The sequence below is a fragment of the Chionomys nivalis genome, chromosome 2 (assembly GCF_950005125.1).
Source record: "Chionomys nivalis chromosome 2, mChiNiv1.1, whole genome shotgun sequence".
NCBI lineage: Eukaryota > Metazoa > Chordata > Mammalia > Rodentia > Cricetidae > Chionomys > Chionomys nivalis.
Window position 1 is genome coordinate 58792520 of NC_080087.1, and position 22740 is coordinate 58815259.

At 40.9% G+C, this 22740-nt stretch overlaps 2 protein-coding genes across 2 annotated transcripts in view; one reads left to right on the top strand and one right to left on the bottom strand.

Annotated features, from left to right (window-relative positions):
• The window catches only part of Qrsl1 (glutaminyl-tRNA amidotransferase subunit QRSL1), a 33230-nt gene extending 14213 nt beyond the window's left edge, over positions 1 to 19017 (bottom strand). The window contains exons 1-3 of the mRNA XM_057762610.1: positions 18884 to 19017; positions 1161 to 1320; positions 399 to 497 (exon numbers count right to left, since the gene is read on the bottom strand). Of these exons, the coding sequence (XP_057618593.1) occupies positions 399 to 497; positions 1161 to 1320; positions 18884 to 18907 (283 nt within the window). The 5' untranslated portion in view covers positions 18908 to 19017. The remainder of the gene's footprint in view (positions 1 to 398; positions 498 to 1160; positions 1321 to 18883) is intronic.
• Positions 18679 to 22740, top strand: part of Rtn4ip1 (reticulon 4 interacting protein 1) — a 43587-nt gene continuing 39525 nt past the window's right edge. Inside the window, exon 1 of the mRNA XM_057762612.1 lies at positions 18679 to 19791. Coding sequence (XP_057618595.1) covers positions 19515 to 19791 — 277 coding nt within the window. The 5' untranslated portion in view covers positions 18679 to 19514. The remainder of the gene's footprint in view (positions 19792 to 22740) is intronic.

Below are 22740 nucleotides of genomic sequence, written 5' to 3' on the forward strand. Positions count from 1 at the left end.
TCATTTATCTTTCCTACTAGGAGCCATATATTTTGATAAACATTCTTGTTTTCAAACTGACAGATTAAAGAACAAAACTAGGGATTACTACAGAGCTCCAAGAGAACTGGTGAGCAGGTACCAATGAATTAATTCTCAGTGTCCACAGGAGTAATACCAGCCAGTACCAAGTCCTCCTGAAAAGGGTCCTAAATTTCATAAGCATTATTCCTTCACAATGCTGGCCAACACCTAAGTTAATTCTGCATGTAGTGAGCACGCAGTGAAGGGGCACTAGTCTACCCTAATTCCCACAGGGCTGTAATTAATCTCAGGTTATCTTGAAGCTTCAGTATTTTATCTTTAAGCTGAAAAACACTCATTTTTATGAAAGTACAGATGTGATCATTAAACTTTACCTTTTAGCATGTTTGATGCACATGTTGTCTCAATGCCAGCTGTGCTGAAGTTGTCTTTTACGGCAACGGGAATTCCATCTAAATCTCCAAGTGATTGACCTGCATTCAAAAGCCACAAAGGAGGGTGGCTCAGTAGGTAAGAGTGCGTGCTCACATGAGGCCGAGTTCCAATACCAGTACCCACATCAAAGCGGAGCACGGCCACATGGCTTACTTTTTTTTTTCTTTTTCAAAGACAGGGTTTCTCTGTGTAACAGCCCTGGCTATTTGGCTATCCAGGAACTCTCTTTGTAGACCAGGTTGGCCTTGAACTCACAGAGCTCCACCTGCCTCTGCCTTTACGTGTGGGAATAAAGGTGTGCTCCACCACTGCCTGGCATGTGTCTTATTCTTATGCTGGCCTGTAACCCTAGTGTTGTGAGGGGTGAAGACAGGATGGTCGCTCTGGCTTGCTGACCTCCAGCCTATCTTCAGATTCAGCAGAAGACTTGAGGGAATAAAGTGGAGAGTGACAAACATGGGTACCCTCCCCCCACCCCACAGAGAACCCCAGAAGAACAAAACTCCAGAAATCAAGTTTACACTGGAAATTATTATAGAGAGGCACAATATAACATTTACACTAAATACTCAGGACAAGTTCTTTACACAAGGGATTGCATCAAGTTTAAAGTTTTACTTACTGAAAGACATTGCTACACCCAATTAAACTGTTCCTCTTGGGAGAGCAATGAAATACAACTGAACACAATTTACACTGACCTTGTTTGTATCTTCTCTCTGATTCTTCAGCTTGTTTTAAGGCTACCTCTTCTGATACAGTAATGTAGGCATTTAAATACTTGGTCTTCTTGATGAGGGAGAGACATTTCTTGCAGAGCTCTGTTGGTGTAACTCGGCCCTGTTTCAGTGCTGCAGAAACCTACAGTAGAGACAATTATCTCTACAGACTCTATACAAGTCCAGATCCTGAACTGGGGGAGCCATAAACAATACAGTGTGAAAACAAAATGTACAAGCAAGGCTTGCCTCAGAACCAGAGAAGCTATGTTTGAGCAGGGCGGTGAGCAAAGAGCAGAACTTACCAGCTGGACGGCGGGAACGGTGGGGAGCAATCTTCCCCTTAGTGGACTAATTTTGTTTCTAAGTTAGACTTAGGAAAACAATAGTTTAGGTAAGCCATGTAGGCTTGAGGCAGTTGAGCCCAGCCTGGGTATAGGATGGGTAGGGGAGAGCAGGTTCAGGAGTAGCTTACTGTAACCATAGAAGTATACAGTGAAAAAAGAGAAGCACTTTATGGCACTGAAAAAGATCTTTATATTTACTGGGGATTTCAGATAAGACACACTAGGTGTTCAAAAAAAATGCAGAGACATATGATATACATCCACACATATATCTTCTATAAACTCAGGATTTCTGTCTTTTTTTGTGCATTAAGAAGGCTGGTGGACAAAGGGTTAAAATAAAATGCATGAGAAGCAGGGCTGCAGAGATGACTCAGCAGTTAAAAGCTTATACTGCTTTTGCAGAAGACTCAAATTTGGTTGCCAACATCCATCTCAGATGGCTCAAGACCAACTGTCACTCCAGGTCTGGGGAAACCAACTCCTTTGTCCTTCCAGGCACCTGCACACATGCTCGCGTGCGCGCTCACACACACTCTCATGCGCGTGCATACACACACACACCAAGAACAACTACAATAAAAATATATCTTTAAAAAATGCAGAGAAATGACCAGCACCTACTGTTTAGCAGTGAGACCTGAGATGCAGTGTGATTATTTGTCACGTCCTGAATAAGAATAGGTACTTGCTGATTAGACAAGGACAGGTAACAAGAAGTCAAAGATGCTACCAGGCTTTCTTTGGAGATAATATGCAAAGATAGCTCTGGTGTTCACCTGTTACGTGAGTTCAGGGACAAGAGGGTCTGGAAGGGTGTAATTCTTGATGAGTGTTTAGAGCTAGGCACTGTTGGTTTACTTGTCTCATCAACTCATTAGCAAGTGAGGCACACAAAAGATTGTTGTTAAACCTCCATATATTAGGAATATTGCTTAAGATGAGCCCCTCCGCCGATGCAAATAATTCCAATCAGATCAAATTAGATCAAATAAAAGATGTCCACGTTTAATGCAGCGCTCCCAGGTGGCCCGAAAGCATGGCGAGGGGAAGGGAACAGGGAAGACCACATGAAACCTGGAAACCATGGGTTCCTTTTCAGAGCAGCAGCCTAAAGAGCCTGTGGGAGTGACCCTCCCTGGGGAGAGGCGGGCTTTCCTGGAGGTGGAGTCTGGACTAACGCAACTCCCAGTGGGAGGGTTCTTGAAATGGAGCTTCCTGCTCCACTGGCACTCCAAGAATGGTGCCAGGGGCAGGAGTGACGTTCACTCAAACATCCCAGACTTCCTGGATATAGGGGTGTCAGAGGGCTGGGGTCTCACTTTTGACCAAACATCTATGGTATGTGATATTTTGATTATGTTCTGACAAATAAAGCTTGCTTGGAGCCAGAGGGCGGAGCTAGCCACTAGCTGATCATAAAGGTTTGGAGGGCCATAGAGAGAGGAGACAGGAAGCAATAAGGTGGGACTGTGGTCAGAGGAACAGGAAAGGTAGGAAGCGACCGTGGCTGCTCCCCGCTTCTCTGATCTTTCAGGTTTTTACCCCCATATCTGATTCTGACTTTTTTTATTGATAAGATTAATTAGAATACCACTTCAATAGTACAGGAAAAGGTGACAATATACTGTCCTTACCACTTCAACATCACGGAAAAGAGTTTGTTCTCCATGTTGACTGTATTCTTCTGTCTTAAATGTAAGCAACAGGAGTTTGCACTTATGGGAAGGGTCTGCAAACGATCTGCTTTTGGCTACTAAACATATCGTCTAAGCAATGGCATTCTTAGGGCTGAGTGCTGTGGAAAAACTACGGGGAAAAGGTTTAGGAGAAGTCTCTGATGCTCATGGACAAGCACAAGAAAGACCCTTTACAAAGGAGGCTAGAGGAGCGGTCCTGGGATGGGTTGGGCAGCTAGGCATACCTTAAGGAAGAAACTAAGTGATAAGAGGTCTGTTACACTGTTTATATTAAATATAATGCTTCAGAAGGAAGGAGATGGAGAGCAGTGAAAGATGACAGTTTGTTCTAATACTATGGAGAATGGGAGGAGAGAGGATCGTGAACACCTAGAACAAGCAGACACTCCAACCCAGAGAGACAGACAAGTACAGACAGGCCTCTCCTGAGGTAAAGCTATACCAGTGAGGACTTGTGCCTTTCTGCTCCCTTGGTTAGGCTTCTAAGGCATCAGGCTGCTTTCTAACAGTTGGTATGAGAATAAATGTAGGCACCACAATCAGTCAGAAAGGGTGGGTGTCCAGGTGCACTGACTTGCAGGAGTGCTGCTTTTCATTTGGACCATTTTTAGGGACTCCCCATTTGAGAAAATCAGTAAAGAAAATTGGAAAAGAGAAGTGAGACCAAAGATGCTAATTAGACAGAATGGGCTGAGTGTAAAGTATAATATGCAAATTAGACAGCTCTGCTGGGACAAAAGTGTGGCACTACATCTAAATATAAAACAACGTTAACTTAAAACACTGTGACTAAAAGTATTCTCTCCTGAAACTTCTTTGCCAATGGCCGGTGGGCTTCCCATCTTTGCTCCTACCTATCCTGTACTAGAGAGTCCACCGGGAGGAAGGGGTAGGCACATGTTCTCTTGGTCCTCCATGGCTCTTTCCCATTCTCTCAAAAACCTCAGGCCATCTGAAGGCTGCGTCTCTCTTGTGTTGATCCACAGTCTGGCTGGCACCACCTATCACTTCTGGTAGTTTTAGTGCTGACGTCACTGTCATCTTTGTTGCTACTGCTGGTTCACCTCCAACCTCAAGTTCACAGCTGGGTTTGATGGCTCATGTCTGTAATCCTAGCATTTGGGAGGGAGAAGCAAGAGGGTTAGAAATTTAAGGTTAGCCTCAACTAGGTAGTAAGTATGGAACCAGCCTGGGATAGAGGAGAGCCTGTCTCAAAAACAAAACAAAACAAAAACAAACCCAATAAAACAAACAAATGCAGTGGGAGCTCCTTCCGCTCCTTCAGCCAATATCCTTTAAGATACCAGCCCACTTGGGCGTGGTCTCTTATACTATAAATGTAGCTGTAAAGCCTGCACTCACTCTCTTGCTTCTGGCTCTCACTTCTGGCTGCTAGACTCTGTTCCTGTTTCCCATTCATGCAGAGGACTGTGATCTAGGACAGTGATCTGTGAGTCTCCACTAAATAAATAACCCTTTATTATACGTAATTTGGGATATTTTGTATCTTCTGCCATCATCTGACACCCAAACATGGGGACCAGTCCACACTTTTTGGGATCTGTCTGCCAGCTGCGTGGTGCATTGGGCACTGACTCTCCTGCCCACGACTTTAGCCAGCCCTAGACATAGCAGGCTGTTGCTTGGAGCTCTCCAGCTCGCGACCCACATGCCAGCCCACACACTGCTGCCTGCCATCTCTGCGGTGCACACAGTCTGCAATTTGTACTGATGGAAAACTTTGGGTTTTCTCTTTATCCTGGGCCCCAACTCTCAGAGTCATTTGATCACTTTATTAACTGTTCTTAATTTGTTAAACAAAGCATATTTTTCAGTACCTTAGTAAGCAACACATGCTGTTCACTACTGTTAGAGGCTCTTGGCCACGTTGTTACAACTGCGACACCTGCTGGCCGATAACAATCATTACACCTACTCTAAGTCATAATTACTTTATGACAGGTAGGATCTGAAAAACCACAAAAAATGACTGATAACATCCAGGAGCTCAATAATTATTTTGCTTATATTATGGAAGGTATTGTGTAAAACTTACACTATTTTCCTTCCTATTATTTGATTTTAGCAATTAGCTTTGTTTTCAATATTATCTCACGAAAAAATGGTACAATACTACAGAGAGGGACAGCATCAATTTGAATCTAACTGTCAGAATCTGTTGAAAAGTTATTATATGTCCAAGGATGAGACATTATCTTTACTGAACAAGTTGGAATCCTCAGTGAGGACATTAAAACAGAACACTGGACAGGAGAGTCAGACATTAAAAAAAGCAGTAGTAAAAAGATTTGAAAAGATTGAGGAATTTACTGAAATTGATGAGCAGGGACAGAGGTACAAGGACAGGATTTAGCCTCATCAGTATGTGCCAGACCTCTGGATGACTTACAGAGTTTCAATTGCATATCCAGTTATTAACTCAGAAAGACCACCTGACACACAGTACCCTAAAGTAGTCAAAGCACGGGAACCAATACGTATGAGTGATCTAAAAGAAATAAAACTAGCAATAGTTTCTTATGAGCTACATTCACCATTTGTCAGGGAAGTGGTGAAAACGTGGGCTTCGAGCACTAAGGCCACTCCACACATTTGGCTTCAGTTAATCTCAGTGATCCTAGAAAATGGACCTCAGCTGCTTTGGAAGTGTTATTGGAGAGAAGATGCAAAAATTTTAGAGCAACAGGGGAAAGCAAAAGGATTTGAGACTTCCCAAGATCAAATTCTTCATGAGGGTCATTACTCTGATCCTCAGGAACAGGCTCACTACAATGAACACACCTTGTCCCTATGCAGTACAGCAGCTTTAAATGCTTGGGACAGGATTCAGGAACCAGGAAAGAGGACTGAGTCATATATGAGGGTTAAACAGGGCCAGAGAGAACCTTTACTGACTTCTTACAAAGATTAACTAAGGCTGTACAATTGGGAGTGACAGACCCTGAAGTCAAGACCTTGACTTGTGAAAATGCCAACTTTGAATGTAAGAAAATCCTTGGGCTTTTAAAGGTTAGATTAGCACCCATAGATGAATGGATCTTGCATACAATGAATGTTGAAACATTTGACTATAGTACTGAAGTTTGGGGATGAGAAGTGATTTCCAGTGGTATGAGGAGACACCAAAATACCAAATGTTTTATAATTGTGGAAGAATGGAACATCTAAGAAGGGACAAGGAATTTCTAGGAATAATATCTCCTCTAGGAATAGCAAGAATAGGAGGACTCAGCCTTCTGGTATATGTAGGAGGTATGGCAAAGGCTAAAATTGGACTAATGAATGTAGGTCGACAGGAGACAGACAAAGCAACCTGATATCACCAGGAAACTCCTTGGGGGGCCTCTCATAGGTCCCAGTGTCAAACAAGGCCCAGTCATTCCCAGTCACTGTGGAGAACAAGTTTCACCAGGAAAATGAAACAATCCAGTGCCTACTGTAAAAAAACATACCATGCTGGATGATGGAATAGACCTGGAAGATAAGTCAAAAACTTCAGTAGGAAATAGAAAATGTTTATTTTGGTAGACTTCTATAAATAACCAAAGACCAAAGCTAAGAGTATATATAAATGACACTGTAATTGAGGGCCTACTAGACACAGATATGGATGTAACTATCATTACTCCAGAATCTTGGCGTCCAGATTGGCCTCTTCAAAAAGCAGATATTCAATTCCTAAAAATTGGAGCCCTATCTCAAGTAAAACAAAGCATGAGGTGGGTTAAATGCATAGGGCTAGAAGGACAGAAAGGAAGGCTGAGGCCATATGTAGCTAATATTGCAGTGAATTTATGGGGCTGTGACCTATTGCAGCAATGGAATCCCCAGTTAGCATTCCTGCAGTCTGTAAAACTCATGTTTCTGGGAAGGATATTATGAAATATTACAAAAAAAAAATCATCAGCCATCCAGGATGTACAAGAACACAAATCAACTAGCAAACCGTCAGAGGTACTAACTCATATGGCCTAAACAATGGCCTTTAACAGAAGACAAACTGCAGGCTTTAGAACAGCTGGTACAAGAGCAATTAGATGCTCACCATATCAAAGATCAACCAGCCCTTGGAATTCTCCTGTATTTGTTGTTAAAAAAAAATCTGGAAAATGGAGAATGGTGATAGATTTAAGAGCTGTCAACAAGGTTATCCAACCTATGGGCCCTCTACAGTCTGGAATTCCTCTGCCTTCTCTATTACCAAAAGGATAGCCTCTTGTAAGAGAGAGGGGCCCCTTATTCCATCCCACCCAGCTTGCTTATACACCAAATAATTACACAGAAACTGTATTCATTTAAAACACTGCCTGGTCCATTAGCTCTAGCCTCTTATTGGCTAACTCTCACATCTTGATCTAACCCATTTCTAATAATCTGTGTGGCACCACGAAGTCGTGGCTTACCGGGAAAAATTCTAACCTATGTCTGTCTCAGGCCAGAGCTTCATGGTGGCAGCTCTCTCTGATTCTGCCTTATTTCTCCCAACATTCAGTTTTGTCTACTCCGCCCACCTAAGTGCTGCCCTATCAAAAGACCAAGGCAGTCTCTTTATTCAACCAATGAAAGCAACACATAGAAAGAAGGACCTCTTACACCAGCCTCTTATAGTTACTGATTTAAAAGATTGTTTCTTCACTATACCTTTACAAGAATAGAGAAAAAATTGTTTCATAGTGCCTACTTATAATAATTCTCAGCCTATTAAAGGTACCAGTGGACCGTAGTTCCGAGGGAATGTTCAATAGTTCCACCCTGTGCCAATACTTTGTAAATCAGCCATTGGAAATAATATGCAAGCAATTTCCTAAGTCTATAATTTTCCATTACATGGATGACATTTTGTTATCTGACTCAAATGCAGATACTTTACAAAGAATGTTTAAAGAAGTAAAAAAAGTTTTACCTAAATGGGGATTACAAATTGCTCCTGAAAAAATACAAAGAGGAGATTCTGTCAATTACCTAGGTTACAAAATAGGTTCACAGAAATTAGAACACAAAAGGCACAAATTAGGAGACGGTGCAGGAGAATTGTCTGTATTCTGTTAATAATTTTTTAAATAAATGCTGATTGGCCAGGAAGGAAGTATAGGTGGGAAAACCAAACAGGAAGTAGAAATGATGCAAGGAGAACAGGAGAATTCTGGGAAGGAGGAAGCTGATTCCTCCCACTCCTGCCCAGACCACTGAAGCAGCAGGATGTGATCTGTCCCACTGAAAAAGATAATGAGCCACATGGCTAACATAGATCAGATAAATGGGTTAATCAAGATGTGAGAGTTAGCCAGTGAGAGGCTAGAGCTAATGGGCAATCAGTTTATAATTTATAAAGACCTATGTGTGATTTTCTTTGGGGCTAAACAGTTGTGGGGTACCGGGCGGGACAAAAACCCCAACAACAAGCAGGCCCCCATTCGTGTTACAAGGAGAGACAGATTGCGGACTTAATGACTTTTAAAGATTGTTAGGAGCTATTTCTAGTCTATGACTTGCTGTTGGGATAACACCTGACCTAATAGTTCATTTAAACAAAACCTTAGATGGTGACAAAGACTTAAATAGTCCCAGAGAATTAACAGCTGACATGGAAAAAGAATTGATGATTGTGGAAGAGAAATTACAAGAGGCACATGTAAATAGAGAGAATCCAAATCTTAACTGTATTCTAGTCATATTACCTTTTAGAATTTCCCCTATAGGAATTTTAATGCAGAGGGAAGATATTATCTTAGAATGGATCTTTTTATCACATAAACCAAGTAAAAAATTTAAAACTTTTGTGGAAAAAGGTCTCTGAATTAATTATAAAAAGAAAATTGAGACTTCATCAACTAGCAGATATAGACCCAGCAAGATTATAGTTCCTTTTACTGCTGTTGAAATTAAAATATTATGGAAAGACAATGAACCACGGCAAAAAGATTGTGCTAATTTTTTTGAGAGAAATTAATATAAAATTATCTCAAAAGTGATAGAATTAACCTTATAAAGAGAACTACTTGGATTCTTCCCCAAATGGTATGTCATACACCAATAACTGGAGCCCGTACATTTTATACAGATGCAAATAAGGAAGGCAGGTTATAAATCAGAAGAATTAAGTAAGGTGGAACAAAGCCCTTACAATTCTGTCCAAAAGGAAGAATTATATACTATTCTCATGGTACTACGGGATTTTAAAGAACCTCTCAATATAGTTACTGATTTGCAATGTGCAGAAAGAGTTGTCTTGCATATTGAAACTGTTGAATTTATACCAGATGATACGGAATTGACTTCATTATTCATATAGGTTCAAGATATAATCAGGAATAGGCTTTGTCCCATATACACAACACACATTTGATCCCATATGTGTCTGCCAGGTCCTCTAGCATAAGGTAATGTAGAGATTGATTATTGATTGGAAGTCTGCTGAAGGCCTCAGAATTTCATAAGAAACATCATGTCAATAGCAAAGGTTTAAAGGATGAGTTTTCTATTACATGGCAACAAGCTATGGTGATTATAAGGCGATATCCTACTTGCTCTTTCTATAACCAAATACCATTACCAGCAGGGAGTAACCCAAAGGGTACTCAAAGGAATGAGATCTGGTAGATGGATATGTTCTACTTTACAGAATTTGGAAAATTAAAATATGTACACCACACCATTGACACTTATTCAGGTTTTCAATGGATAACTGCCTTGAGTTCAGAAAAGGTCAATTCAGTAATAACACATTTATCAGAAGTTATGGCCATCATGGGAATACCTGCACAAATAAAGACAGACAATGGTCCAGCATATGTGTCTAAGAAAATGAAACAGTTTTTTGCTTATTATAATAGAAAGTATATTGCAGGTATACCAAATAATCCTACAGGTCAGGCAGGTACAGAAAGATCAAATCAGACTATAATATATATGCTAAACAAACAGGAAGGGATGGAAAATATCCCCAGAAATAGATTGCTTAATGCTTTATTAACCTTGAATTTTCTTAATGCTAATGAGAAAGGCATAATAGCAGCAGAGAGACATTGGATATAGAAAAAACTTCCGAATTAAATTAGCCAGTATATTTCAAGGATGTGCTGACCTCACCATGGAAACCAGGAGATGTGCTACGTTGGGGAAGGGGTTCCACTCTTGTTTCCACAGGAGAAGAAAAGCTATGGACACAATCAAAATTGATAAAGATTTGGTTTGAAAAAGAGAAATCTCTTGAAAAAGAGAGATGACGGCTCATCCACAGAAGTGACAATCATATAAATGGTAAGAAAACCAAATAAGGGTTGGGGCAGGGTTCTGTTCTTATCTTGCAGGAAACTATTCATCTTAAAAGAGTGGAGAGACCTTGGACATCTAGATGCCTAAAGATAAAAAAAAGATAACTATTCAGAAAGAATCAACAAGCAAAAAGAAATCTTCCTTATGATGTTGTATTATCTGTATGGTAAAATTTGATTATTTGGACATGTATACATCTCTACTTAAAAATAAGAGCTGGCTTTGGAGATGGACAATGGCTATCCTTCTTTAAATCCAAGCATGTTGTTAAAAGAAAAATTCAGAATTTCTGTCTCATGTCAGGAGCCATTTGGTATGGGAAAGAAGATAGATTTTAAGGAAATATTTTACTTTTCCATGCCCATTTTGTTTATATTGTACCTTTCATTGAATATATGTCTATATGAATAATGCTTAAGTTTTTCACACTGAACCGAAACTTCCAGGGAGAAGATGGGGTCCCACAATAATGACTCCACATGGTTGATGTGATGTCATGATGCTGATAGTGCTACTATGACACTGGTTTGGGTACCAGTTGCAGAAATGGTACACTGCTGCGGGAGGACCTTCTACTCCTTCAGCCAAAAGCCGCTGAAGTACAAGCCCACTGGCTGAAGGAGTGGAAGGTGCTCCCGCAGCAGTGCTCCTTCTTACAACATTCTGACCAGAACTCCAAATAAAAACTTCAAAACAAACAACAAACAAACAAAAAGACCCTATTGACACCTCAGAGATCATTTGTAATTATACAAAACAGCAATCTTTAACCATCATTTTACTTTTACAGGATCCCAAAGAGAAAAACATTGTCCACATGACAGCAGGAAGCATTTCTAGAAAGCGATGTCCCCTCTTCCAAAAAAGTTTGTCCTCATGGTTAGAGACACCATTGAGGGGTTGATTATTACTCACAAAGGGTTTGGGGATTTAGGTGGAAATTATGTAGGCCTCGAGATAATCAAAAAAAAAGGGAAGATTGAATGGGATAATAGGTAATTTAGTGTGAACTTATCCACACTAATAATAATAATATGAGTAATAGAGTGAATACTTGTGAGCTATTATTTATGGACAATTTACACTAGTATAATTTCTTGTATATTGATACAAGTTCAATTATATTTGTTAGTTCTGTTTATAATATTTGTATGCCCATGCAAAGTTATTTTGTCATATTGTATGCATGCATGTTTCTACCTCTGTTTAAGACATTTTGTATATTGATACAATTTTAGGATATAGTTATCATATTGCATTATATATTTCTACCTCTGATTAAGAAATTTATACATTGTTTACATTTTGATGTCATTGTCCTCATAAGAGGAGAGTGTTTAAAGACTGTTTAATATTCTTATATGAAGCCTTAATCTTTAAGTTATATAGGTATTAAGTATTATAGGTTAATAGCCATTCATGTTTGTTATATTTTTAGTCAGACTAATTAGGTTCTTTAGATACAAAGAGATTGTATTCTGCGTAGATAGGTAACCTTCAACCACTTCAAAGATCTGCAGAACATGGCATTTAAATAACTTAGAATCCTGTTGACGTGAGACACAATTGCTCCTGGCAGCAGTGATCTATTCCTGAGAAAGTGTTGAGCACCAAAGACAGTCCATTTGGAGTTTGTCTTCTTGGCACAACTGGCCTTTGGGCAAGAAACTGCCATGCCTCGACCACTGACAAAGTGCATGATGTCTGAACTGTACAAGCAGGATACAAGAAAAAAGACTGTCAAATCTTGCCAAGACATGCTAATATGGTTTTGAAAAATTCTCTGCCTTTGAAAATGGTCTGTCAGTTACTCTAGGCCTGAGCCAAAGTTGGTTGCTTCAACATTGCAAATGAGACTTTGGGTGATTGCTTGGGCGCCAGTTGTCTCTGTCATCTACTGCACATTTTTGGAAGTTGCTTCATTGCACTTCCTGCCTACTCAGGTAATATTATTCCCCTTCTCAGGCCAAGCCATTTTCAATTCAAGACTTAGACTCTTTAGGATAGAATGTTTATTAAAACATTTAGTGTATGTTCCTTGCTTAATATTGTTTATGCTGGTTGTAATTTTAATCTTATACTTGATATCTGTTCCTAGTGTACATAGTTTTGCATTGGGTTTGGAACTCTCTTATTTAAACAAAAGGGGGAGGTGCTGTGGGAGCTCCTTCAGCCAATAGCCTTTCAGATACTTGGGCGTGGGCTCCTATATTATAAATGCAGCTGTAAAGCCTGCACTCACTCTCTTGCTTCCAGCTCTCACTTCTGGCTGTAGACTCTGTTACTGTTCCCTGTTTGTGCAGAGGATTATGATCTAGGACAGTGATCTGTAAGCCTCCCCTAAATAAATAACTCTTTATTAAACATAATTCTGAACTAGCATGGGATTATTTTGTATCTTCCAACATCAAATAAGCAAACTCCTTTAAGTTCTTGTAGAATGTTACTTGGCCTCTCCATTCCCTGACCTTAGTTCACACAGTTCCTTCATGTTGCTTCAGTTACCACTTAACTTGGCTATAGCCTTCAGTAGCCATTTTCCATATCCTAAAATCTCCTAAATTTCCATTCTAGTTATCCCACATCCCCCACCCCTTTAACTCATTGATTATCCACATAGCCAGCAATGCAATTAGGGCTCCATCCCACAGTCATGAGGAAATGGACACTGCCATCAGGAAGCTGAGAAGAGGCCTCCAGGCTCCAGACAGACTGCAGGCTTGATGGACACCATTCTTTCAGCCTTGTGAGACTCAAAGCAGAGACATTACTAACTCTATGGTCAGATGACCCACAAAGCCAAGAGAAGGCTATGTGACTTCAAACATGTTCACATTGTTATAAAGCAATAGAAGATGAATATGCCTGCTTTAAGAAATTTGGAAACTTAGAAAAGTAAAAGGAAAAAATATGTTTGAAAAATGCCATAATGAAACTAAATACTTGGTACGCTAACTTAAAATTTGAGTAGGTCTGGAGATGGCTCAGCATAGAAGGGCACTTGCTGCCAAGCCTACTGACCTAAGTTGGATCCTTAGGACCCATGTAGCTGGAGAGAACCAATTTCTGAAAAGTTGTCTTCTGACCTCCACAAATGTATACCACACAGCATGTGTGCATACACACATATGTATATCTGCACAAAATAGATAATAGATTAAAATGGTTAATAATCTAACTGAACTCTTAATGGGCAGAAGAGGAAAACTACACCTGTGTAACTGAGTAGCTTCCTCACTCCATTGGTTATAGCCAGCACTTTGTTCAGGCACCTTCCAGGACACCGTACATTCCATTTGCATCCAATGTGAAGGCATGGCCAGACAGGCAGGAGAGCTGGGATGATGTGATGCCTGGACATAAGGAAGAGGTGTTCCGAGGAGGCAGAGGTCACATGGATATTCTGCTATTATTATTATTATTATTATTACAGATGAAATAACTGCTTGCTTGAAGTCACAGAATTAGAAAAAAGCAGAGCTGAGATTCAATCAAGACCTGATCCTGCTTCTAAAACCATCTCTCAGAGCCACTAAATCCCATTTCTTCTTTGTATATGGCTATGATGTTTACTCCCTTTCAATAAAGTAGAGAACCATCCCATTAACCTACAGATAACATAAGGGATTCATGGTGAAAAAGTAACTATCTTTCAAATGAGAATTCCCTAGATAAAGGCAACTTTTAAAGTCAGTTGAGATGGCTCAGTGGTTAAGAACACTTGTTGCTCTTGCAGAGAACCAGAGTTTGGGCCCAACACTCACATGGTGGTTCAAAACTGTAACTACAGTTCCAGAGAACTAGACCTCCTCTTCTGGTCTCGAAGCCATCCAGACAGTCATACACACAAGATAAAATGAAAGCCAATGCCAAGCTTGAAATTGTCCAGAGGTTGTCCTGTACTCGGAGTCAAATCATTCTCCCTATCATGGGCATCTTGTCTCTCTGACCTATCTTCCTCCAGCCTCCTAGCTGATTTGCTCCCGGCATGCTGACCTCATGATGGCTTGACTGTGTCTAACTTGCTCTTGCTTCTTGGTGTACACTCATTCTTCCGTCTGTCCAGAACATTATATCCCAGCTTCTTCTTAGCCTCTATTAAACACCATGCACTAAATCAAAGAAGCCTTCCCCAGCCACTCTGCCTAAACTATCCAACTCTACGTATGCTCTCCCTGTAATTTGCTTAACTTTCCTTCTCAGTAGTTACACTATCTGAAATTATATCATTTAACGTTAGAAGAAAACTTACTCATGATTATTTTCCTATCTAAAAACAGTGTTAACAGGGGAAGAGCTTCTGTCTTCAACCAATCCTTAGTGCCTGGAAGAGAGGCATTCACTGAATATTACTGGGAGGACAGCTGTTTAAAACCGGGAATCTACTACAGTGATGGATCTGTGGTGACAGACTCATCATTTGAATTAGAGTGGCAGTAGTTGAAAGGGTTAGGAGGTGTGGTCTTGATGGAGTAGGTGTGGCCTTGTTAGAGAAAGTGTGTCACTAGGGGTAGGCTTTAAGCCCTTGCCAGGCCCTGTGTCACTCTCTTCCTGATGTCCGTGGATCTGGATATACAACTTTCAGCTACTTGCATACATCACGTCTGCTTGTGTGCCTCCATGCTCACTGCTATGATGGTAACAGATTAAACCTCTGAACTCTAAGCCAGCCCGATTAAAGGCTTTCCTTTATAAGAGTTGCTGTGGTCATGGTGTCCCTTCCTAGCAATGGAATACTGACTAAGACAAAATCTTTTTAGTTTAGAACTCTGAGAAGCTAACCCATAAAACTATTGGATTAATTGCAGTAGCCTGGAGTCTAATGCCAGGAAAACTGGGATCATGCCAGGATAGAGTACGCTGAGAGCTAAACCATCCTAAATACGTCTAGGTAACTACTGTCAGTGTACACACACATACACACACACACACACACACACACACACACACACACGAGCCTGTTCCACCTTGTCTGAAGGTCACAGAGTTTGACCTTGTTTTTGCTCTACAACAGGTGTGGCTACACGTGAGCGACCCTGGCCTAGGGTGTGGTTAATTAGTATCTGGAGTGTTGCGGCAGGTCTGCTCCACCTGAACGAAAGGTGGGCGAATTCAGGCCTGTCCCTTGGGTCACACTGATGAAGTCTGTTGCCCTCCCCTCTCCCCCCTTCTGGAGTGAAGTGCGCAAGCTTCTGGAAGAGTAAACGAGGAGGATGCAGTATTCACTGAATGTTCCTCCCTGTTTCTGTCTCATATTTCTCCTATATCTCTGTTCTTTTTGCCTAATTATTCTAATCCTCACGCCCCTACCCTGGAATTTATGAACCCGCTGCAGGCTAGGACCGTGGCAAGAGTCACCCCGAAAAGGTGATTTCTGATAAGTACCCTACAACACACCCTTTTTTCCTAAGACAGGGTCTCACTGTGCAACCTTGGCTACCCTGGAATTGAGACTCACTGAGATCCACCTGAGGTTGAAGCTGTGGCTGCCACCCCTCCTGGGCTTTACCTCTCATCTAGCGCCACATCCTGGTGCCTTGTCCCTGGGTTCTTCTGCTGTCTTTAAGCACCATTAATAGCCCCCTAAATTGCCTCAAATGCTCACAGTTTCGAGCTTCTCCCTCTAGCTGCCCCACCAGCATAATTTCTCTTTCTTAATCAATTATCTCAACTACAGTGTTAGGAAATAAGAGAACTGATTCAACTGATAGACTACAACATGAAGAATGAATCTTTCACTACTCTTGGGCATCTGCACACATTAAAAAGCAAATGTGTACTGATTTAAATCTAACTAGTAAAGTTTGAAGCATTAGGACAGGAACGTGGAAAAATTATAAAGTAGACAGAATATTCTTTTTTGCCTGGTAAAATAACTACCGAACAGTTTTTGAATACAGTAGGCACTAGCAATATTTGTCAAAGGAGTTGTTAAGTAAAAGTCATGTCAAGGCAACTTCTTGGTCTTCCTTTGGGCCAACTCCCTTGTTATGGGTTTCCCCCCATGAAGTAAATGTTGTTTTCACAATGGTTCATTCGGTGTCAAAAAGGGGTAGCATACACACACCTCTCTCTCTTCCACCAAAGGTGCTTAAGAGAGAAAAAGCAGACCATATTTTTTTTATAGGTTGTATCTTAAGTAAGTTTTAGGGAGTCCCCACTCTTTTTAGAGAAATTTGGCAAGGCTAGCCTGTGTACAAGATCCTGTCTCAACAACAAAGAGAGAAAAAAGAACAAATTTGATTTTTCACTAACAGTAGGATATGTCACATACAACATAGGATAGCAAAGCAAAATGTATTTGGGGGGAAATATTACTAAAAGCCTATGGATTTAAATGTCTCATTATAATTTATAATTCCTGAAATGCTGCCAGGGTGAGAAACTTCCCTAATGAAGAAACAGAAGGGAAATGGTAGGCAGGACAGGGACGCAATACTGAGTTATCAGAATCGACCCAGAGACCCTAGTAAGCCACATACTCTGGGCTTTAATCACACAGATCTGTAAGTCTAGAGTGGGAACCAGGTGAAGTTTTAACCATGACCCCAGGTGATTATGCATAGGCAAGCAGACTGTGGCAAAGATGGAGAGTTTAGCCTCAAGCAAAGCCAGGTGACCCATATTAAAACAAGACTAAGCTTTAAGAGTAATAATAATAAAGTCACAGAACAGACTGTAGAGGGCTTAGTGATCTAATGACCGTGGGGAGTGAAGGACAGTCTGCGGGCCAATGGAGAACAGTTAAGCTCTGGGGTTTTGCTTTCTTTTTGGCTTGGTACAGTGGCACCTTTGCTTTAGCGTGTGTCATGGGGCACCTGGAAGAAATCTCCAGCAAGCGTCTAGGGCAGGGCTCCTTGAGCTTTTCCACTCACAATCCTTTTCTGCCAGTGCATTTTTGCAAAACCCTGGTATACTGGTATGTAAAGAAGATATACAAATCATTTATTGATAAGTAATAAATGAATTTATTTTAAAAAATTTGGGAGGGGGCTAGACAGGTGGCTAAGCAGTTATGAGCACTGGCTGCTCTTCCAGAGGTCCAGAGTTAATTCCTAGCACCCACATGGCAGCTCTCAACTGTCTAGAACTATAGTTCCATGGGATTTGATGCCCTCTGGCATGCAGATATGTATGCAGACAGAATAGCCATATACATAAAATAAATATTTTAAAAATTCTTTGGTAGACATAATTTTATTATCTATTAAAGATTAAAACAAATTTGCACATGCTTGTTTGTTTTTAAATAAATAATTAAATCTTGGCGGACTATTTGATACTGCAGGATGTAGCTGCTTCGATGTTTTTCATTTTTTCAGTTTACCAATATTTCGATTTGAAAATTATCAGAGTGCTGAGAACACCCCTTTGCATAAATACTCTGCACAAAATGACGGGACCATGTTTAGGGCTATATCAGAAATAGCTGAATAATCTCACATCAAAACTCATTTAATAATTTTTTAAGTCAAACTCAAGCCAATAACTCAAACAGCCATTTTTAGAATCAAGAACCTTAACACAATAAAATCCAAAGATACACGAATTTCATACAAGCTGATGAAAGATTTAGGAAAATATTAAAAGTTTTTGCTTCCTGCAAAAAGTTACGTTTCTACAAGTTTAGAGAAGCTGCATATATGGATAAAAGAAAAGAACCACTGCAATTCATAACACACACACACACAATCCCGCTGCTATTCATAACACACAATATTCTTGATTCTGACTTGCGATGTTACAGCCAGTATCAGTCGGGACTGCAAACAGTGTTCTAAACCTTGCTGCAGTGAAGTCGGGAGGAAGCATCGGTGAGTGCTTCAGAAACACCTTAAGATTCACAACGTTTGAATCTCCCTGTCTCTCAGATCCCCGCCTCCTTTAAACTGTTGTCAAAATTTCTGCTATATATAGGTTGCGACCTACAGCTTTCGCAGGGGTTCAAATGTTATGTCCAGGAGTGACGGTAGTGGTAGGGATCCTAGTTATTTGGGGATCTCTAAAGATACAGAATGCAGCTTTTCTTTGAGCCACCACCAATTATTTCGCTGGAATTTTGCATGCTGCAAATTCGCCCCGCCCCTAAGCGAGCACAGCTGGGATAGGGTGAAAACCTTCCCCAAATCGCGCGGGAGCGATGTAATTCCACCCCATGGCTCAGCGGTGCAAACATTTCTCCTGACGGGGACGGGTATGGTGGTGAACTGCCTAAAAGTGATAGGTTCGAATCCCTCTGGCCACTCAGGAATGTAGCCGGCCAGGCGGGCTGAGCCGTGCCGGGTGACCCGGGGCGACCTTGACCTCAGGGTCCTCGAGTGTCTCCGCCCTCCCGGGTTCCCTCCGGGCCGCATCCACTCACTTCTCGGAGAGTCCGGCCCAGCATAGTCCTCGGGTTCAGCCCGGTACTAGAGGGGCCCGGAGCAGAGGAAGAAGTCGCCGTCTGCCACTAGCAGTGCATGGGCGCAGACATCTTGGATCCTCACGGGCCTCTTCAACACCAAGCGCTTGGATTGGTCGAGCTCCCAGCTGCGGAAATGATCTCTGCACGCGATTGGTTGGCGCTCCGGCCGCAGCTGCGTGCGGACAGGCAAGGAGACCCGGGCTGGGGTCGCGTCGGGACTCGGAAGATTCCAGACTGCCGCTAAGGGAGAGCAAATGCAGTTTGCTCGCCCCGCCGAGGGCTCCCTGCTTGTTCGGTTTTTTTTTTTTTTTAAGAGGGAGGAGAGCGAAAGGAAGGGGCAATGGACAGAATATCGACTGGACTTCAACTGGAGCCTTTCTGATGTGGGGAGCATTGTAGCATATTTTCCTCCTTCCATTGCTTCTTTAGGTTGAGTTCGTTTCTGGAAGCTCCTCTCTCTTTAATTGACACAGTGGGTTTAGCAGAATTGGGCATAATTGAAGTGGACTAGTTTGACCCACTCCAGGTGGTTTCTTTTCCTTTTTTTTTTTTTTTTTTTTTTGAGGACGCAGCTCCATCCCTTCTCAGGATGGAGGTTTTGAAGTCTTATGTACTTAGGAGAAGTGCATGTGCCGCCGCCGCCTGCTACTGGAGAAGCAAAGTTATCCCAAAGAGGCCATTTAGAGAGATTAGTACTACGCCTGCGAGGAGCACTGTTATGCCCGCTTGGGTGATAAATAAATACGGAAAGAATGACGTTCTTCGGTTCACACAGAGCATGATGTTACCTATCATACACTATCCAAACGAAGTCATTATCAAAGTCCATGCTGCCAGTGTAAATCCTATAGATGTTAATATGAGAAGTAAGTTGTCCAGACTTTTTTTTTTAATCAAAATTTCATTAGGCGTGCAGATGTTTTGTTTGTTTCTAAAACGAGCTTGCTATCTAGTCCATGCTGGCCTTCAACTCATTGTACTCTGCAGTCTCCATTCGGCAGCTCTGCTTGCCCCGCCCTCCAGTCCTGGGATGGCAAGTATTGGCATAAAGGAATCATTTAGGTTTATTATTGCTACATTTATTTATTTTGTGTTTGGGTGCATGGGACAGTGCTCAAGTGGCGGTCAAAGGACAATAAGTGGAAGTGAGTTCCTTCCACCGTTTGGTCCCCAGGAATTAGACTCCAACCATCAGGTTTGGTGGAAAGTGCCATCCAGGTAGAGCCATCCAGAATCGGGTAGGTTGTTTGATAACATCCCTGTAAGTAGTTCCAAAAATTTGAAGCCACAATAGCTAAGGAACACTTTAATCTTTTATTAAGTGTGTTTGGTTGCTTCCTTTCTATTGTGAATTGGGACTGAGAAGTGGTGCCTGAAGTTAATTTACTGGGTGGTAATCTTAGGGTCAGGCATAGGTTTCAGAGTTTGGTTATGTTTCCCCATTGGTTCAGAGTTTGGATTTATATAATTCCTGTATCCTCCTTGCTCTCCAGTTATTCACAGCTTCTGTTACAGGCCTATGGAACCAAGCAACAGAACAGGAGTCCAGGATATGGGCATGGTATTCTCATTTCTCATATTGCATTTTGCCCTCTGTAGCTAAGATGGGTTTTCTTGTTATACACCTGTTGAAATTGGGATAATATCAGCCTGCTTTCTCTTGCTGAGCCACGATGAAAAGCTTGGAGAGAGAGCATTTCTTATATCCTGTACTGTGATTCTATTATAATAGTGAACGGATTGGTTTGTATTTATGAATTACTTTAACTCTGGAAAAATTTGGCAAAAATATTGTCAGTCTTGCTTGTGGGCGCTCAGTCTGTGTCTTCTGGAGATGAACATGTTTTGAGATGAATGATGTCAGTCTTGATTCCCAGACACGTAACCTCCCAGTCTTTAAGGGAGCTTCCATGTGTAACCCTGGGTTCAGAAGGGTTTGTGTAGGGGACTTCAGTTGCCTTCAAGGCCCCAGAAGCAGCTCTCAGATATGATGTACTGTGAGGCTAACTTAATTTCTCTGTTACACAAAGATGTGTGCATTATCTACTTACAGATTAAGTTAAAAGTAGAATAAAATGTTGAAACCAACTTTACTTTTTTTTTTTTTTTTTGCCAGAAATGATGCGATAGAGTAGCAATTCTTAAATTTGGCTTCAAGTCTCATTTGTATCTAAAAAGTACTGGTCTTTTATAGGAGCTATAATTATCTAATCAGAAATTTGAACAAATGCTAAAAATTTTTATTTTAAAATACAGTAAATACAGAAATAAAATAGGAGTAAAGTATGAAATGACTGAGAGACAGTTCCATATGTGAACTTCTCAAATGGGCAGTCGTTGATATAGCCCCGGATTTACCTCCAAAGAGGTTACTGGGATATAAGAGCTGTTTATGCAAAAGACACTAGATTTCAAATATTTACTAAGAAAAGAGTTAAACAGGTCTCCATCATATTTTTATCAGGACCAGTAGTAATTCCTTTGTGTGGTATGTCCCTGGGCAAGATCACCAGCATTAACAGCAACAGCCAACAACAAGAACTACATGTTATCTTGGAAATATTGTGGATATTTGAGTAAAGTATTCCAGAATTATTTTTGCTTCCTTTACCTGCAGAATAACTATTAGTAGTAGCTTTTCTTTACTGGAAGAGATTTAGAGAAAAGTTTGGAGTCTTAAAATGCTTGTAGCTGGAAAACTGAAACTGGGATAAGAGTTGACCCATTGGTCAGAGCACCTGCCTGCCTGCCCTTTGCAGAGCCCTGGGTGTGAGCCCCAGCATTTCTTAAGCTGGGTGGGGCTGTGCTACCTACAGTCGGCAGGAGCACTGGAGCTGTGGTGGCTGGAGGTCAAGGTCATTCTCAACTGTGTTTGAAGTCTGAGGTTGGCCTAGGTATTACAACAAACAGACAAACAAAACGTCAACAAACTCTTGAGTAGAGACAGACAAGGTCATCTTGGCCTGAGCCATTGAGTGTCTCCCAAAACCAAAATAACAATAATAATGATGATGATGATGATAAATACAACTAAAAATACCTTTTGCATTTGTCTATGTTTAACTTTTTTTTCAGTGCTGGGGAATGAGTTATCTCTCTAGTTTTGTGCTGATGTAATAATTGCAATTCCTAGTTGGATGTATTTTACTTCATTTTAAATTTATTTATGTTTTCGTTAGACTTGAAAGCAATTTTGTTTTATAAGTACACAATGTGTGCTGTGTACACTTTCATTTCAATAGAATGGCTGTGTTCAGATCTTTCTAGGCTGTTGTTTCATATAATAACATAACACATCTTACTTTTATAGAGTATTTTTGAGATGATCTAGTATCTTATAACTTGACTGGGTAATACTATTTGCAAGTTATCTCCCAGCCCATGGATGCTTTTTGAGAAAGTGTTATATGGTGGCTTTAGGAAATATTTGATTAGAAAATTAATTATTTCCCTTGAGAAGAAAACAAGACACACATCTATTTTGACAGATAAAGGCTTTTTGTTTTTTTTTTAATGGCCTCTGCTGTTTGTCATAAAACAATAAATCATAGATATGGCTAAAGCAATGACTTATTTATATTTTGACTTTTTCAGGACAGGGTTTCTCTGTAGCTTTGGTCCCTGTCCTGGAACTAGCTCTTGTAGACCAGGCTGGCCTCTAACTCACAGAGATCCACCTGCCTCCTGAGTGTATTAAAGCTGTGTGCCACCACTACCTGGTTTATGAATAATTTTAAAGTAGTATAGCTAACAGCAAATACAACAAAGTCTGATTTGTTTAGATGGGATTAAAAGAACTGAAATTGATGACGCCT